The 19938-nt window shown below is 45.2% G+C and overlaps 1 protein-coding gene across 1 annotated transcript; it reads left to right on the forward strand.

The window, feature by feature from the left end:
- The first annotated feature begins 17145 nt into the window (after positions 1–17145).
- Positions 17146–18959, forward strand: HCAR1 (hydroxycarboxylic acid receptor 1). Its single transcript, XM_055405249.2, has one exon. The coding sequence runs from the start codon at positions 17186–17188 to the stop codon at positions 18191–18193; it is 1008 nt and encodes a 335-aa protein (XP_055261224.2). The 5' UTR covers positions 17146–17185; the 3' UTR covers positions 18194–18959.
- The last annotated feature ends 979 nt before the right edge of the window (positions 18960–19938 follow it).

The following is a 19938-nucleotide window of genomic DNA, read 5'->3' on the forward strand; positions in this document are numbered from 1 at the left end:
ATGGAGCATATGACCCAGGTCTAAGGTGATCAGCACATAGTGTCCTGCTGGTAACCGCCATTAATTGATTCAAAGATAGATCAGTCAGAGTGAATGCCAGCACACTTTTGAAGGAGCTTCTAGAAAAGAGGCTCTCTCTTTCCTGTTGGACTTGAGTCTCAGCACATTCACATTAGAGTTGCTGGCAGCCGTCATGTCACATGTGGTTTGAGAATAAAGTCAGTGTGAAGGAGAGCAGAGCTGAGAAATAAAATTTGACCCCTGATTCCACCACATCTGAGGTCAGCCTCAAACCCCAACTATTCTGTATAAAAGTCAACAAATTCCCATTTTTTGCTCGTCAGTTTGACCTGGAATGTCATTTTCAAATTAGTTCTGATGAACACATAGGAGTTAGCACTATTGCAGCCCTGACAGGGATTTGTTAAGACCTGTTGTACCCAATGTTTCCTAACATTTTCTCCCCACTGTGATATACCCAATGGATCTTATGCCTTTGCAGAGCGTGATTTCATAAATACATCTACAGACATCTCCAAATAACTGCAAGGATATAAAGCGTTATAATAATTTGTAATTTTTAAAAATATGTATTTATTTGACTGTGTAGGGTCTTACTTGTGGCACTTGGGGTCTTTGTTGAGTCATGTGGGATCTGTCCTTGTGTTGCATGGATTCCAGCTGTGGTTTGTGGGCTCAGTAGTTGCAGCACACAGGCTTAGTTGCCCCAAGGCATGTAGGATCTTAGTTCCCCAATCAGGGATCAAACCCTTGTCCCCCGCAATGGAAGGTGGATTCTTAACCACTGGACCACCAGGGAAGTCCCAATGATTTGCAATTTTTGCAATTAATTACAATGCACACATAAGGAAGGTGGCTATAGACTATAGCAGATTAAATGGGTTATCACTGGAGTCCTTTTTTCCCCCCAGAAGAAGGTATTTTGGAGTCCTTATAACAAGTCCTGGTCTCAAGAGAAACATAGGGCTAACCTTCAAACCATCTCATTTGCTTAAGTAAGTAAAATTTCAAACTCTAATAGCTCCATATTAGCAATAAATTACCAAGCACATGCCATATATGAAACTGAATTCTGGGAATTCCCTGGTGGTCCAATGGTTAAGACTCTGTGCTTTCATTGCAGGAGGGTCCCAGTTGGGGAACTAAGATCCCACAAGCAGCGTGGTGCAGCCAAAACAAACAAACAAGCAAACAAAAACTGATTTCAACATACCAGTGGATCGAGACACACATGGGTGAGAACTGCTAACTGAACTGGGTCTGATTAATTCCCAAGCTACATGAGCTATCTTCAACATGAATATATTTTTCATCTGTTACCTCTGGTCTAAATTGAAAAGCATTTATTATTTTCTGAAAAGAGTTTATATTTGTCATCTTTCTCTCTTGAAGGATGGATATCCTTCAAGAATTATTTTTTCATGGGCAAGATGGTACATGTCTCTTGGATCTTTGATGTTCAAATTGGTTTAGAAAAAAAAGTATTTTTTTTATTTATTTTTATTGTGCTGGGACTTTGTGGCCACACAGGCTTTCTCTAGTTGCAGTGAGTGGGGGCTATTCTTTGGTGTGGTGCTCGGGCTTCTCTTGTGGAACACAGGCTCCAGGGTACTCAGGGTTCAGTAGTTGCAGCACATGGACTCAGAAGTTGCGGCTCCCAGGCTCTAGAGCACGGCTCAGTAGTTGTGACCCATGGGCTTAGTTGCTCCAAAGCATCTGGGATCTTTCCACCTCAGGAATCGAACCCATGTCTCTTGCATTGGCAACTGGATTCTTTCCCAGCGAGTCACCAGGGAAGCCCCATATATTCTTAAATCAATACAGTATTTGTCTTCTCTCTGTCAAACCCTAAGCCAACCATTTTCCCTAGGCTGCCTGGGGAGACATAGGAAAAGGAACAGGGCAGAGAGACATGGGGGAAAGAACTATGGGAAGTGGAGACAGACCCTTCTCATGGTGAAAAGGATGAGAAAGAGCACTACCAGGCCAGAGGACCCCCATCGCTCCTGAGCGACCAAAGTCCAGAATGCTGTAGGAGAGAGATGTTGCTTCAAAGAAGGGTTCTTGGCATAGTGAATGATGAGGCTCCCAAACACAGTCCTGAATTCCAGCCCAGAGCTAGCCAGCCCTGCCTCAATTCCGATGCACTTGGCTGCTGTGTTGATGTCCCTTGAAATGGCACATCGAAATGTATATGTATAACCAAATCGGGGACTTCCCTGGCTGCCTAGTGGTTAAGACTCTGTGCTTCCACTGCAGGGGGCACGGGTTAGATCCCAGGCTGGGGAACTAAGATTCCCACATGCTACAAGGTGAGCCTCCCCCCGCCCACCACACTGCAAAAAAAGAAGAGAGAGAGGTCCCAGAAAGTGCCCTTTCCCTTAGGCCATGTGAGGACACCAAGAGCAGATAACAGTAAGGAAGTGGCCCCTCACCAGTGATTCTGCTGGCACCTTGATCTCTAACTTCCCTGCCTCCTGAACCATGAGAAATAAGTTCCTGTTGTTTACAAGTTGCCCCAGCTGTGGTATTTTGCTAGTGCAACCCAAATGAACCCAAGTGAACTCAAATTCATCCTTGGAGTCCTGTGCCTACCTGAGCCTGTCACAGTGGCTGTGGGGATGAAAAGATCTGATTTGCCAGATGGTCATTCCTAGAGCCCAGGGGTGGAGCCAAATCCTCCCAAACCTCAGAGATGATCATAACTCAGAGATGGATTAGTCAGAGAAGGAAATCAGGATGTCAGTGCCAATCAGAGGGCATGTAGATACTGGGAAGACCAAGATAGCATGTAACTACACCATCATCTGAGTTGTTTTTTTTTTTCTTTTTAATTTACATTATTTTTGGCTGCACTGGGTCTTCATCACTGCACTTGGGTTTTCTCCAGTTGCTGAGAGCAGGGACTATTCCCTAGTTGTGGTGTGAGGGCTTCTCATTGCAGTGACTTCTCTTGTTGTGGAGCGTGGGCTCAGTAGTTGTGGAGCATGGGCTTAGTTCTTCCATGGCATGTGGGATCTTCCCAGACCAGTGATCGAACTGGTGTCCCTTGCATTGCAAGGCAGATTCTTAACTACTGGACCACCAAGACCATCCACGCTCTTGATCCCAGAAGCCCTACTCAAAGGAAGAAGGATGGGGCAATGAGATGATAGGGAAGGAGCAGACGTGACAGTGGTTAATGAAAACCAACCTGTTCTGCTTCTCCAAAGAGCTTGACGTTTCATAAGGTCATTTGCTCTACCTGCCACACAGGACTAACGAGGGACACAACCAGTTCTGCCACAGAGGCCCATAAATAGTCAATATAGAAGAGGATTTACAAAGATGATACTTTATTTTAATGGGGCAGGAACTTAAGCTTGCAGTGAAACTTGTCTTTGTTTAGCCCTCGTACAAGGGACTCAGTCCCCTGATACACTGAGGGTCTTATTATAATACATTGAAGTACATCTCTCTCTTTTATTATAAAAAAGAAAAATTTCCCCCTCTCCAGAGTACTATTAACAGTTTGGTGCATATAATGATAAGAATAGGAATATTAACTAAAACACAGATACCATTTACTCTGTGTTGCTGCTCTAAGCACTTGCTATAGATTAACTCATTCTGTTACCATTTCCAATCTTGTACTGCTCACCACGAAACAGGCCAATAAATCAAGAGATGAGTTGTGGGGGCAGAGAATAGTGACTTTAATCTGAAATCAAGAAGATGGTGGACTAAAGTCTTAAAGAACCATGTTCCCTAAGTTAGAATTCTGGCTAGTTTTTTTTCCAATATTTATTATTTTTATTTATTTGGCTGCACTGGTATAGTGGGCATGTGGGATCTAGTTCTGCAACCAAGGATAGAAGCTGGGCCCCCGCCATTGGAAGTGCACAGTCTTAGGCACTGGACCGATGGGCAAGATCCCCCCAGTCTGCTTTTAAATGAGGGAATTAAGTCCTAGATCCTAGATGGGGGTCAGACTCCTGAGGGGATGTGTTAATTTCTTTCTTCCTGCAGCTGTTCACAGGCAAGCCTGGTCAGGATGTTTCCTGTGATCTAAACAAAGGTATTTTAGCTTAATGCTCCTTATGTGTGAGGCAGGGTTCCTAGAGATGGGCCATTATGTATAATTTAAGCTTATAGGCGAACATCCCTTTAGTGATTGATTTGTAATAGAATGCAAAGGTTCTTCCCTCTTACAATTTTACCATCATATTAGAATGACATAGGCAATATCATTTCCATTTTACCCATGAGGAAATTGAACCTTTAAAGATTGCCTAAAGGTAGGGAGTTTGGGATGGACACGTACACACTGCTATATTTAAAATGGATAACCAACAAAGGACCTACTGTACAGCAGATGGAACTCTGCTCAATGTTTTGTGGCAGTCTGGATGGAAGAGGAGTTTGAGGGAAGAATGGATACATGCATATGTATGGCTGAGTCCCTTCACTGTTCACCTGAAACTCTCTCAACATTGTTAATCGGCTATCCTCCAATACAAAATAAAATGTTAAAAGAAAACAGAGATTGCCTAAAGGACTTCCCTGATGGTCCAATGGCTAAAACTCCAAGAACCCTGGTCAGGGAACCAGATCCCACATGCCACAACTAAAGGTCGCATGCAGCTAAGACCTGGCACAGCCAAATTAATTAATTAATTTTTTAAAAAGATGGCCTAAAATCTCATAGCCAATAATTGAGAGAATTAACTTTAAGCCCAAACAACCTAGCTCCAGAGTATATAGTCTTATCTTCTAGATTTTTTTAAAATGCATACTTTTTTTTTTCCCATTGAGTTACAGTTCACATAAAATGACCATTTAGAGTGTTCAGTTCAGTGGCATAGTACATTGTTGTGCAAACACCACTTCTGTCTAGTTCCAAAATATTATCGCCCCCAAAACATAATCCTGTACCCACTAAGCAGTCACTCCCCTTTTTCCTCTAGCTCCAGTCTTTGAAAAATGCTAATCCACTGTCTCTATAACTTATATGTTCTGAATGTTTCATATAAAGGGAATAATACAATGATACCTCTTCTTTCATGTAGGGTTTGAAGTTCACGTACGCTGTACCATCAATCAGTACTCCTTTCTTTTTATGATAGAATATACTCCATTGTGTGTTTTTACCACAATTTTTTATTCATTCATGTACTGATGAACATTTGAATTGTTTCTATCTCTATTAGGGTTCTTCAGAGAAACAGAATTGATAGGGTGTGTATGTATACAGAGAGAGATTTATTTTAAGGAGTTGGCTTATGTGACCGTAAGACTTATAAGTTGAAATCTGCAGGTTAGACTGACAGGCTGGAGACAGGGGGAAGAATAACCCCTGCTCGCTGCAACTAGAGAAAGACTGTGAACAGCAAAGAAGACCCAGAGCAGCCATAACTAACTAACTAAATAGAGGGCACTCTGCTTCACTCAGAGTCTACCAATGTAAATATCACTCTCATCCAATAGACACCTTCAGAGACACAGTCAGAAGAATGGTTGACCACATGTCTGGGCACCAAGGCCCAGCTGTGATGACACATAAAATAAACCTTCATACCATCTTCTGACTGCTGTGACTAGTGCTGCTCGGAGCATTTGTGTACAAGTATTTTTTGAGTCCTATTTTCAGTTCTTTAGGGTACATACACTTGGGACTGGCATTGCTGGATCATGTGGCAATTCTGTTTAACTTTTTGAGGAGTTGCCAAACTGTTTTCCACAGCGGCTGAACCATTTTACGTTTCTACCCAGTGATATAGAAGACTATATATGTATATAGTCTTTTAGCTTCCATCAACAGGATTATTCTACACAAACTCCAGTATGTTTGTGTGTTTTGGGAGCCTGATCCAAAGAAAGTGTTATGCAAGTGAATGCTTTTTTAAAAAAAAAAATTATTTATTTGGCTACCCCAGGTCTTAGTTGTGGGATACGGGATCTTGTTCCCTGACCAGGAATCAAACACTGACCAGGAATCCCAATGCAGGAATCCCAAGGCAGGCCCCTGCATTGGGAGCACAGACTCTTAGCCACTGGACCACCAGGGAAGTCCTGCAAGTGAATGCTTTTTAATAAGCATATAGTTGTTCTTTTGTTTTTGGCCATTCCATGCAACTTGTGGGAACTTAGTTCTCCAACCAGGGATTGAACCCATGCCCTTGGCAGTGAAAGGATAGAGTCCTAACCACTGGACTGACAGGGAATTCCTAAGTATGTAAGGCATCACCACAATTTATCTCATTCCCCACTGGTAAAGATTTAAGCTGTTTTCAACTTTAACTTTTTATTAGGAAAAATATACATAAACCAGGAGAATAGGACAATGAGGGTTCCTGTTTTCATAATCCAGACATAATAATAAAAAATTCATAGCTTCTCTTTTTATATTTCTTTCCCTTCTCCTGTTGGACTCCTTTGAATCACATCCCAAATAATATGTAATTCATCTACACATATTTCAGAATTTATTTTCAAAAGATAATAACTCTTTCTTTAAACATAATCACAATACCCATTATCACACCCACAATAATTAGCAATAATTCCTTAATATCCTTAATTGGCCAGTTCATGTTCAGAGTTCTCCTAATGCCTTGTACTTTAAAAAAATATATATATATTTTTTGATGTGGACCATTTTTAAAGGCTTTGTTGAATTTGTTACAATATGGCTTCTGTTTTACTTTTTGGTTTTTTTTTTTGGTTGTGAGGTATCTTAGCTCCCCAACCAGGGATCAAAATCCCACCCCCTGCATTGGAAGGCTAAGTTTTAACCACGGGACCACCAGGGAAGTCCCTGTCTGGTACTTTTTAACAGCTGGAATTGTCAGAGTACAAACAATTGGTGAATATATCTCTTAAATTTCTTTAAATGTATAGTTTCCCCCCCTTTAAAATTTTTCTTATACTTTATACATAGGGGGAAGAAACCCACATTGTTTGCCATTTTTAAGACTCATGTTGAAATGCCAAGGAACTTCCTTATTATCATCTTGTGTGAGATCAGGGTAACCTCCCTCCTGGTCACCCTGTGAAGCAATCCTCCAACCTCCCCTTAAACTTTTGGCCCCCAGCTCTCTCCTGGGCTGTAGCAGGAAACAAAATCAAACATGCGATAGATCATTGATACCTTAAATTCAGTCAGTAATTCCTCCTTCCTTCCAGAGAAGGTGTTTTGAAATAGTTTGGTAGAGAAGGGAACTCTGGACTCAAATACTGACGTTGAAAATGTCACTGTGGGGACTTCCCTGGTAGCCCAGTGGTTGGGACTCTGCTTTCACTGCCAAGGACCCAGGTTCAATCTCTGGTTGGGGAACTAAGATCCTGCAAGCTGCACCATGTAGCCAAAATAAAGGACTTTTTAAACGATAAAAACAAACTTACTTGCAAAACAGAAACAGACTCATAGATTCAGAAAACGAACTTATGGTTGCCAGGAGGAAGGATGGGGGAAGAGATAGGGAGTTTGGGATGGACATGTACACACTGCTATATTTAAAATGTTTAACCAACAAGGATCTACTGTACAGCACAGGGAACTCTGCTCACTGTTATCTGGTAGCCTGGATGGGAGGGGAGTTTGGGGGAGATTGGATACGTGTATATGTATGGCTGAGTACCTTTGCTGCCCACCTGAAACTATCACAACATTGTTTACTGGCTATACTCCAATATAAAATAAAAAGTTAAGAAATAAAGGAAAACAAAGGACTCTTTAAAAAAAAAAAAAAAAGCTCACTATAATGGGTAGAGTGGTTACATTCCCCCCTTCCAAACAGAAGATATGTTCACATCATCACCCCCCAAAACTACTAAATATGATCCTGTTTGGAAAAAGAGTCTTTGCAGTAAGTAAGTTAGTGATCCTGAGATCATTCTGGATTATCTGGGCCCTAAATCCAATGACAAGTGTGCATACTAGAGGCACACAGAGGAGAAGCCTATGTGACCAAGGAGACAGAGACTGATGTGGCTACAAGCCAAGGACTGCCAGCAGTTCCCAGAAGCTGGGAGATGTGGAGAACAAACTCTTCCCTAGAGCCTCTGGTGGGAGCACAGCCTTCCTGACACCTTCATCTCAGAGTTCCAGTTTCCAGAACTCTCAGAGAACACATTCCAGTTGTTTTAAGCCACCACGCTGCTGGTAATTTGTTCCAGCAGCCACAGGAAGCTAACACAGTCACATCCTCAGGTCCCTGGCTGGGAAAGGCAATTTGGAGGAGAGCCCTGGCTTTCTACCTGTGACATAATAAGAAATATAGGTGTTGGTCTCTGCCCCTGGTTCCTGACACAGAACTCCTAAATCCCTTGGATTTCCAGGGTGATAGGATTGTCTTGTGTTCTTTTTTTGTTTGTTTTTTGTTTTCTTTTTTTTTATAGACATATAAACAGATATAGAGAACAGACTTACGGACATGGGAAGAGGGGAGGAGAGGATGAGATGTATGGAGAGTGTGATGTGAAACTTACATTCAGTTTAGTTGCTCAGTCATGTCGACCCCATGAACCGCAGAACACCAGGACTCCCTGTCCATCACCAACTCCCGGAGTTTACCCAAACTCATGTCCATTGAGTCGGTGATGCCATCCAACCATCTCATCCTCTGTCGTCCCCTTCTCCTCCTGCCCTCAATCTTTCCTAGCATCAGGGTCTTTTCAAATAAGTCAGCTCTTCGCATGAGGTGGCCAAAGTATTGGAGTTTCAGCTTCAGCATCAGTCCTTCCAATGAACACCCAGGACTGATCTCCTTTAGGATGGACTGGCTGGATTGCTTTGCAGTCCAAGGGACTCTCAAGAGTCTTCTCCAACACCACAGTTCAAAAGCATCAATTCTTTGGTGCTCAGCTTTCTTCACAGTCCAACTCTCCCATCCATACATGACTACTGGAAAAATCATAGCCTTAACTAGATGGACCTTTGTTGGCAAAGGAATGTCTCTGCTTTTTAATAGGCTGTCTGATGCTGGGAAAGGTTGGGGACGGGAGGAGAAGGGGACGACAGAGAGTGAGATGGCTGGATGGCATCACCGACTCTGTGGACATGAGTTTGAATGAACTCCGGAGTTGGTGATGGACAGGGAGGTCTGGCATGCTGTGATTCATGGGGTCGCGGAGAGTCGGACACGACTGAGCGACTGAACTGAACTGAACTGAGCTAGGTTGGTCATAACTTCCTTCCAAGGAGTAAGCGTCTTTTAATTTCATGGCTGCAGTCACCATCAGCAGTGATTTTAGAGCCCAAAAAAATAAAGTCTGACACTGTTTCCTCTGTTTCCCCATCTATTTCCCATGAAGTGATGGGACCAGATCCCATGATCTTAGTTTTCTGAATGTTGAGCTTTAAGCCAACCTTTTCACGCTCCTCTTTCACTTTCATCAAGAGGCTATTTAGTTCTTCCTCACTTTCTGCCATAAGGGTGGTGTCATCTGCATATCTGTACTTACATTACCATATGTACAATAGATAGCCAATGGGAATTTGCTCTATGGCTCAGGAACTCAAACAGGGGCTCTGTGTCAACCTAGAGGGGTGGGATGAGGAGGGGGATGGGAGGGAGGTTCAAGAGGGAAGGGACATATGTATCCCAATGGCTGGTTCATATTGAGGTTTGACAGAAAACAACAAAATTCTATAAAGCAATTACGCTTCAATTAAAAAATAAATAATATTTTAAAAATATGTATTATTGAGCTGCAACAGGTCTTAGTTTTGGCATGCAGGATCTTTGATCTTCATTGCAGCATGTGTGATCTTTAGTTGCAGTGTGCAAACTCTGAGTTGCAGCACGCAGGATCTAGTTCCCTGACGAGGCATGGAACCCGGACCCCCTGCATTGGGAGCTCAGAGTCTTAGGCACTAAATCACTAGGGAAGTCTCTGTCTTGTATTCTAATGAGGTCGACTCTTAATGGACTGCTGGAAGGGGACTGGTTACCACAAAGACCAAGCCATGATTAGAAGCTTGGAATTTTCAGCCCCAATCTCCTATTCTTCAGAGAAGGGAGAGGGGCTGGAAATGGAGTTAATGAGCGATTGTGCTTATGTGATGAACCCTCCACAAAAATCCCAATGCTATATGGTTTGGGGAGCTTCTGGGTTGGTGATCACTTTCATGAATCAGAAGGTCCCCAACCCCATGAAGACCCAATGGGTCCCCAAACCCATGCACCCTTCCAGACCTTGTCCTACATACCTTTTATCTGGCTGCTTTTCTCTATCCTTTAACACATCCTTCACTATAGAATAAACTGGTAAACTTAACTGGGGCTTTCCTGGTGGCTCAGTGGTAAAGAATCCACCTGCCAATGCAGGAGATTCAGGTTTGAGTCCCTGATCCAGAAAGATTCCTTGGAGAAGGAAATGGCAACCCACTTCAGTTTTCTTGCTTGAATAATCCCATGGAACCTGGTGTATTACAGTCCATGGGGTCAAAAAGAGTCAGACATGACTTAACAAATGAATGACAAAAACATAGCTGTTTTCCTGAGCTCTATGAGCTGTTCTGCTGCTGCTGCTAAGTCACTTTAGTCGTGTCCGACTCTGTGTGACCCCATAGACGGAAGCCCATCAGGCTCCCCCATCCCTGGGATTCTCCAGGCAAGAACACTGGAGTGGGTTGCCATTTCCTTCTCCAATGTGTAGCATATGCTTAAATCTGAGGAGGGGTGTTATGGGCACTTCAAACTGCAACCTTGTCAGACATAAAGTTGTAGATATCCAGGGAATCCACAATTAGCATCCAAAGTGGGAGGTAGTCTCATGGAACTGAGCCTTTAACCTGGTGCGGGGGGTGGAACGCGTACATGCCAACTCTGGTTAGTGTCAGAATTGAATCAAATTGTAGGACACCCAGTTGGTGTCACAGAGAACTGTGTGGTGTGCAGGGAAAAAAAATCCCACATGCTCGGCATTGGAAGTGTTGTGAGTGTGGTGGAGGTGCAGGAGTGAAGACACTCCAGGAGGAGAGTGCCTTCCCAATACACTGCCATGGGGACAGTGCCCGCTCCTCCCCCGAATGTCTACCACCTGCCCCCTTACCTATAAAGTGACGTGTTATCTCAGAGCATCAGGGAAAGTGGTATCGTGGGGCCTAAGAACTCCAAGCTCACTCCAGGTCAGCCTGGCAGATTGACTACAAGTCTTTTCAATCTGCCCTCTAGGACTTCTCAGTGATCCAGGGGCTAAGACTCAGAGCTCCCAACACAGGGGGCCTGGGTTTGATCTCTGGTCAGGGAACTGGATCCCACATGCCACAACTAAAGATCCTGCAAGTCCAAACTAAGACCTGGTATAGCCAAATAAATAAATAAATACACATTAAAAGAAAAACAGGGACTTTCCTGGTGGCCCAATGGTGAAGAGTCTGCCTTGCAAGGCAGGGGACATGGGTTTGATCCCTGATTGGTGAACTAAGATCCCACATGCGGTGGAGCAACTAAGCCTGTGAGCCACAACTAGAGAATCTGTGCGCTGTAATGAAAGCTCCCACATCATGCAACAGAGATCCGGTGGGCCAAAACTGAGACCTGACAGCCAAATGAATCAATACTTTTTAATAAAAAAAATAAGCAAAACCCCAAAACAAATAAAAAAGCCCTGCCCTTCCTGTGTCTCCTCGCAGCCAGGGGAAAAGTAAAACTACAGAGATCTAGAGTCATTCATACACTAATTCATTCATTTATCCAAGACATACTTCCTGAGTGTTCCCTTGGTGCCAGGCTACAGTCTGGGCATGCACTGCTGAATCAGAGCCAGCGCTAGGTTTCACAGAGACAAAGAACTAGGGGAAGACACACATGTAAATCATGACAATACTGTGTGGTCAGCGTGGGCATGGTGGATATGGGCAGAGAGGAGGGTTTAACCCAGACTAGTGTGGGAGATGGAGAAGGCAATGGCACCCCACTCCAGTACTCTTGCCTGGAAAATCCTATGGGCGAAGGAGCCTGGTAGGCTGCAGTCCATGGGGTCGCGAAGAGTCAGACACGACTGAGCGACTTCACTTTCACTTTTCACTTGCATGCATTGGAGAAGGAAATGGCAACCCACTCCAGTGTTCTTGCCTGGAGAATCCCAGGGACAGGGAGCCTGGTGGGCTGCCGTCTACGGGGTCACACAGAGTCGGACACAACTGAAGCTACTTAGCAGCAGCAGCAGTGTGGGAGATGCACTGGAGGCTTGGGGGTTGAAGGAAGAGGTATCCCCTGGGCTACCTGTATGGTAGTCACAAACCACATGTGGCTATGTGGCTTTCAGAAGGGAAATTAATTAAAATTAAATAACATTGAAAATTCAGTGCCCACTAGCCCCAATTCCAAGTGCTCAGGTGTTACATGTATATAACAGAAGATTTCTATCACTGTGGAAAGTTTTAGTGGAAGATGCTAAAGCCAAAAAAAGGGGTTATCCATGACCAGGAGGGAAGGAATGGTGTCCTCAGCAGTCCATATAAGACAGGCTTTGGACACTAAACACTACTATGGTTCCTGTTGAAGACATCAAGACCAATTCCTATGGTGTCTTGAATTCCCTGCTAAGGACAACAGGGAACCACTGGAGCATTCAACTGGGTGGGTGATAGGTGACATCAGATCTGAGTTTTGGGGGAATGGATTGGAGGAGGAGCATGAGAGCAGGCCCAAGCATGAGGTGGCTGCATTCCTCCAGAAACTGGGCCAGCCAAAGTGGTAGGAGTGTGGGTGGAGGGAGATTTAGGGCAAATGATCAGTAGATGGGGGATTTTGCAAGCAAGGGAGAGGGAACCAAGCTTATGAGCTACTTGGTGAGTTTCCCAGGCGGCACAGTGGTAAAGAATCCACCTGCCAATGCAGGAGATGAAAGACGCTGGTTCAGTTTCTGGCAGTGGTCTGAGAATAGATATAGGGTGGGATACTAGATCTGAGCCAGGCTTCAGCAATATGTAAACCGTGAACTTCAGATGTTCAAGCTGGTTTTAGAAAAGGCAGAGGAATCAGACATCAAATTGCCAACATCCCCTGGATCAAAGCAAGAGCGTTCCAGAAAAATGTCTACTTCTGCTTTATTCATTATGCCAAAGCCTTTGACTGTGTGGATCACAATAAACTGTGGAAAATTCTGAAAGAGATGGGAATACCAGACCACCTGACCTGCCTCCTGAGAAATCTGTATGCAGGTCAGGAAGCAACAGTCAGAACTGGACATGGAACAACAGACTGGTTCCAAACAGGAAAAGGAGTATGTCAAGGCTGTATATTGGGGAACTCATGTATACCTGTGGCGGATTCATGTCAATGTATGGCAAAACCAACCAATATAATATTGTAAAATAATTAGCCTCCAATAAAAAATAAAAAATATTTTTAAAAAAAGGCTGTATATTGTCACCCTGCTTATTTAACTTATATGCAGAATACATCATGAGGAACACTGGGCTGGAAGAAGCACAAGCTGGAACCAAGATTGCTGGGAGAAATATCAAAAACCTCAGATATGCAGATGACACCACCCTTATGGCAGAAAGTGAAGAGGAACTCAAAAGCCTCTTGATGAAAGTGAAAGAGGAGAGTGAAAAAGTTGGCTTAAAGCTCAACATTCAGAAAACTAAGATCATGGCATCTGGTCCCATCACTTCACGGGAAATAGATGGGGAAACATGGAAACAGTGTCAGACTTTATTTTTTTGGGCTCCACAATTACTGCAGATGCTGATTGCAGCCATGAAATTAAAAGACGCTTACTCCTTGGAAGGAAAGTTATGACCAACCTAGATGGCACATTAAAAAGCAGAGACATTACTTTGCCAAAAAAGGTCCGTCTAGTCAAGGCTATGGTTTTTCCCATGGTCATGTATGGATGGGAGAGTTGGACTGTGAAGAAAGCTGAGCACCGAAGAATTGATGCTTCTGAACTGTGGTGTTGGAGAAGACTCTTGAGAGTCCCTTGGACTGCAAGGAGATCCAATCAGTCCATTCTAAAGGAGATCAGTCCTGGGTGTTCATTGGACTGATGCTAAATCTGAAACTCCAATACTTTGGCCACCTCATGCGAAGAGTTGACTTATTGGAAAAGACTCTGATGCTGGGAGGGATTGGGGGCAGGAGGAGAAGGGGACGACAGAGAATGAGGTGGCTTGATGGCATCACCAATTCGATGGACATGAGGTTGAGTGAACTCTGGGAGTTGGTGGTGGACAGGGAGGCCTGGCGTGCTGCAATTCATGGGGTCGCAAAGAGTCGGACACAGCCAAGCTGAATTGAAAGGATGTGGAAAAGAAGGAAAAGTGTTAGGGCTTTCCTGGTGGCTCAGTGGTAAAGAACCTTCCTGCCAATACAGGAGACACGGTTTGATCCTGGATCCAGCAAGTTCCTCACAAGCCTTGGAGCAACTAAGCCCATGTGTCACATGTGTGTCACACAGAAGCCCACAACACTGAGTCTGTGCTCTAGAGCCTGGGAACTGCCACTTCTGAGCCCACAAGCTACAACTACTAGAGCTCCTCAACAAGAGAAGCCACCACAATGAGGAGCAATGAGAGAAACCCTGCGTGCAACCACAAAGACCCAGCACAGTCAAAAGCCAAACAAATCAATAAAATTGTTTTTAAAAAAAGAAAGGCAAGTATTAGTCATTTGGGAAAAGGGAAACACTCGTCTTCGTACTTATGAGAATCTCAATAGTCTCTGGTAACACAGAAGGAAGAGTCTTTTCCATTTGTTGAAAAATCCAGCCTGACTATATCAAGGTGCTCAGGTTCACCCACCCAGGGCTCACCTTGGGGCATTCCAGCCTACATAGATTTCCCCTGCCAGTTAGCTTCGTAAAGAATCACAAAGTAGGAACTTGCCTTGTGGTCCAGTGATTAAGACTCCACACATTTTAATGCAGGGGGCCTTGGTTCAATCCCTGGTCGGGGAACAAAGATCCCACTTGCCACGAGGCATGGTCAAAAAAAAAAAAAAAGAATCACAAAGATCCACAGAGTGTAACTGGCAGATACATGCTCTCATGAAAAGTAGGAGCTAATCATCAGATCCTTCTTGTAGGCCCTTCCTGCCAAGAATATGGACTTTACATTCAAGGACCTGTTGGTTAGTGAGGGAGCTAAGTGTAGCTGTTTGGTGGATACACTTATTTATTAGAAATTCGGAGACTAACAAGTAGGGTGTGGGGAGGAAAGTGAGAGGAAAATGATCTTGGAAAGCTGGTTTGGGAATCATCTATGAAGAGCCTTGTAGACCAATCCAGGGAATGTGACCTTTAACCTGGAGCGTGCGTGTGTGCTAAGTCGCTTCAGTCATGTCTGACTCTTTGCGACCCCATGGCCTGTAGCCCTCCAGGCTCCTTTGTCCATAGGATCCTCCAGGCAGGAATATTGGAGTGGCTTGCCATTTCCTCCTCCGGGGAATCTTCCCAACCCAGGGATCGAACCTGCGTCTCCTGTATTGAGAAGCAGATTCTTTACCATTGTGCCACCTGAGAAGGACAGAACTGACAAACCTAGAGCAGAAGTGACAAACTCAAAATCCCACAGAGACCAGGCATGTTGATGAGTGAAGCTGACCAGGTAAGTGGGGACAGAGGCAAAATGGAGCATTCCTGCTGTGTCTTAAGGGTGAAGCTGTTCTCACGTCCAGCAGATTGTTTTCTGGTGGGATGGTTGGCCCAGTGTGGCCAGATCTTCCAGTTTCCTAGAGAGGCTGGAAATCCAGGTGTGTGTGTGCGTGTGTGTGTTTGGCCACACCTTATAGCATGTGGGGTTTTAGTTCACTGACCAAGGATCAAACCTGGGCCCCTTGAGTGGGGCCCCTTGAGTGGAAGTTTGGAGTCTTAACCACTAGACCACCCAGGAGGTCCCCACATGTGTCCTTTCCAAACACTCTCTCCCCTCACCATTCCCTAAACTGAAAGCTGAAGCGTGGACAGATGATCTTTAAAGCCAAAGGACAGGAAAGTTTACAAACCCACCTGCCAAGCAGGAGACCCAGATTCAATCCCTGGGTTGGGAAGATCCCCTAGAGGAGGGCATGGCAACCTACTCCAGCATTCTTGCCTGGAGAAATCCCACAGATGGAGGAGCCTGGTGGGCTACAGTCCATGGGGTGGCAAACAGTCAGGACATGACTGAAGCGACTTAGCATGCACAGGTCTTCGGAGCAGACTAATTTTACCCATGACCGTTTTGGAGATAAACTCCTTGACCAACTGCCGCCACCCATGGGCCGAACACATAATTAAAATGAAAAACATACAGATTGTGGCACTCCACTCTTTTGAGCAGGCGGATTTGGGAAACTCGGAGCCAAATCCTCTTTTGCTAGCAGAGAACCCGGCTCCCAGAGAGGCTGTTTCATGAAGACGGACTTGAGAAGTGGCTTCAGATTCGTTTCACGGTCTCGGTGTTGGTGAAGCTGGTCACTGGGTCCAAAGAAGGATGTCCAGGGTAGGAGGTGCCAGTGAAGGAAAGGGAGAGCAATTCATTTCAGAGAATTTTTCAAACAGCCAAACAAGTGCTATTTTAGGGATATTTTTTTCCCTCCATAGATCCTTCTGATTTTGAAGTGCTGTATTTTTGGGTCTGGGTGCAGAAAGTGGCCCTGAGGAGCGGCAGAGCTAAGCCTCCCTTCTCTGGCACCGCCTGGGAGAGCCCCCACGGGATAAGGGTGAGGTTGGGGCAGTCAGGCAAAGGTTAGGGAGGAGAGACCCAGAACAGCTCCAGGAAATGTTTGTGTTTCTCCACTGGGGAGGGAGGCCAAACAAGCTTTTTTTATTTTTTCGTGCCTTCTGAGTAGCTTCGCTTAATGCTCCAGCTTGGAGAGAATCTGAAGAGAAAGAGAGTGGCTGGAAAGAAAAATTTATTCTGGGGCAGGTCCCAGCAACTCCTCTCCGGCATGGCTTTCCTCGGACCAGCCAGCTACTTCCCAGAAATGACAACTTGGTAAAGTCAGCTGTGTTTCCAGGCCCTGGGGTGCTACAGGCTTCAGCTCTTGGGCCAGGAGGTGGGGGGTGGGGGTTGGAGATGGAGCGCTTGTGATCCAGCCTCCACTGCAGTGTAGCATTTCCTGGCTGAAGTTTCCGTTCTCCGTGGGGTGCCTGCATCCATGTACATGTGCGGTACCTGCCTCCCACGGTGAAGGAGTTGGAAACGGCACGGCCTGGCACACAGAAAACTGGTCCTCTGTCCACCATGGCCAACAGGTCGTGCTGCCTCATCCAGGGGTACCACATGCCCGAGGTGATGCCGTCGCTGCTAATCCTCGCCTTTGTGCTCGGCATCCTGGGCAACGGTGTCGCCCTCTGTGGTTTCTGCTTTCACATGAAGACCTGGAAGCCAAGCACTATTTACCTGTTCAACTTGGCCATGGCCGACTTCCTTCTGATGATCTGCCTGCCCTTTCGGACAGACTACTACCTCAGACAGAGGCAATGGGCGTTTGAGGATATTCCTTGTAGGGTGGCGCTCTTCATGCTGGCCATGAACAGGGCCGGGAGCATTGTCTTCCTCACAGCGGTGGCTGTGGACCGGTATTTTAAAGTGGTCCACCCCCACCATATGGTGAACACCATCTCCAACTGGACTGCGGTTGGCATCGTCTGTGCCCTTTGGACCCTGGTCATCCTGGGGACTCTGTATCTTCTGATGGAGAACCATCTGTGTGTGCAAGAGAAGGTCATAGCCTGTGAGAGCTTCATCATGGTGTCGGCCAACGGCTGGCATGACGTCATGTTCCAGCTGGAGTTCTTTCTGCCCCTTGGCATCATCTTGTTCTGCTCCTTCAAGATCATTTGGAGCCTCAAGCAGAGGCAGCGTCTGGCCAGGCAGAGTCGGATGAAGAAGCCTATTCGTTTCATCATGATGGTGGCGGTGGTGTTTATTGCCTGCTACCTACCCAGCGCGTTGGCCAGACTGTATTTCCTCTGGACGGTGCCCTCCAGCGCCTGCAATCCATCTGTCCATGTGGCCCTCCACGTCACCCTCAGCTTCACCTACATAAACAGCATGCTGGACCCCCTGGTATATTATTTTTCAAGTCCCTCATTCCCCAAATTCTACACCAAGCTCAAAATCTGCAGTTTGAGACCTAGGTGTCCGGGATGCTTCAAGAGGCCAGAGGGGATGCCCACGTCCAACCTTTGTTGCAAGAGTTGCATCAGTGTGGCAAATAGCTTCCAAAGCCAGTCCGAGGTGCAGTGAGATCTCCAAATGTGACGGATGGCACCAGGACAGACAGATGGACAAAATCAAGGAGGATGGATTAGTGACTTAGAAATACTCCATGCTGAGGGGTGGGGAGCCTTGAAAATGCCATTCTTTCTTAGCTGTACGCTTCTCACTCTGTTGGATATGAAATTCGGATCACTATGCCTTTTTGGAAGGTTCCACTTGAGAAGTGAGTCAGTTGCATTTATATAATTTGACTCTTAATGACAGAGGCATGTGTGTGTCGTGTATTGGGAACAGCTTGGTCCCTGAGTAATTTTAAATGCCTCAGGTAATATGTACTAATGTTTAACTCTGTCATTCTGTCATGTTCTCTCCCTGGGGGAGTCAGCGAATTTAATGACCCATCCTCTGATCTTAAATCCTTACTTTTCTTGGTAAATAGAAACTGGGATAAGTCAATATTTTTATTTCAGGCAGAGGGAGGCTCTTTAGAGTGTGATGTCTTGACCCCAAAGATTTTCATCTACCCAGGGTCCCTCTACTTTTCTGGCTTCTCAGGAGCCGAAGAAGAATGACAGCAAAAACAATATGCTGCCACCTTTTCAGAGCTCCATGTTTTTCTGCAAGTATTTGCATTTCAAAGAAGGTACTGTAGGATATGTTTATCTGTCCTGATTTTTCCAGTGGAAGCTGAGCACTTGAAAAAGTCCTATTAGCCTTTGGGAAGTGCCGAGTCCAGCGAAATTGCTTTGGCTGCTTGTAATGTGACTATGAGTTTAAATTATTCAATCATTCGTTTTCTACGTATTTACTGAACTAATATTCTGTGCCAAGTACTTTGCTAGTGTCCCTTTGACCCGGAGGGTCCTTAGTCAATTTGTGTATTTTGGCGGGGGGTGGGTGGGTGGGGGGGAACAGAGAAGTTTATGACCTTCACCCTTATGGTAACTATAGTTTCTAGACCTGTTCTCTACAAACACCCGTGTTTTCCTTTTATTGTAGGATTCTATACAAACACCAAAGGGTGGAAAACGTAGTAGGCCTTGTGTACATGAATTTCCAAATATGCCCACAGGGTCCTCAGAATGAGATGATTGTATGAAATGACATGTTGCTTCTGCCCTGGATTAGGGGGAGAGATGCCAAGTTGATCTTAGCTCTGTTCTCAAGTCACAAAGTGGTGAAAGCGTTCTTGGCTCCTCTCTTTACACATTCTCAAATTCCCAGGGGATTCTCTCCAGTTAAAAACCTTGCATGCATGCTAAGTCGCTTCAGTCGTGTCCGACTCTTTGTGACCCTATGGACTGTAACTCACCTGGCTTCTCTGTCCATGGGGACTCTCCAGGTAAGAATACTGGAGTGGGCTACCATGCCCTCCTCCAGGAGATCTTCCTGACCCAGGGATCGAACCTGTACCTCCTGTGGCTTGTGCATTGCAGGCAGATTCTTTTCCACTGGGGAAGCCCATTAAAACCCTTAATCTGCAACTAATACCAGTGTTGCATTCTTTGGCCTCAAAACACCCATCTAGGCTGTCCCTGGCCTTCCCAGGTGGCACAGTGGTAAAGAATCTGCCTGCAGAGCAGAAGACCCAGATTCCATCCTTGGGTCATGAAGACCTTGAAGAAGGAAATGGCAACCCACTCCAGTATTGTTGCTTGGGAAATCCCATGGACAGAAGCCTGGCGGGCTACAGTCCATGGGGTCACAAAGAGCTGGACACAATTAAGTATGCACGTATGTATATATATTATTCCTATTAACTCATTTTTAAG

The sequence above is a fragment of the Moschus berezovskii genome, chromosome 19 (genome assembly GCF_049115385.1).
Source record: "Moschus berezovskii isolate FMDL1 chromosome 19, NW_MosBer_1.0, whole genome shotgun sequence".
Lineage (NCBI taxonomy): Eukaryota > Metazoa > Chordata > Mammalia > Artiodactyla > Moschidae > Moschus > Moschus berezovskii.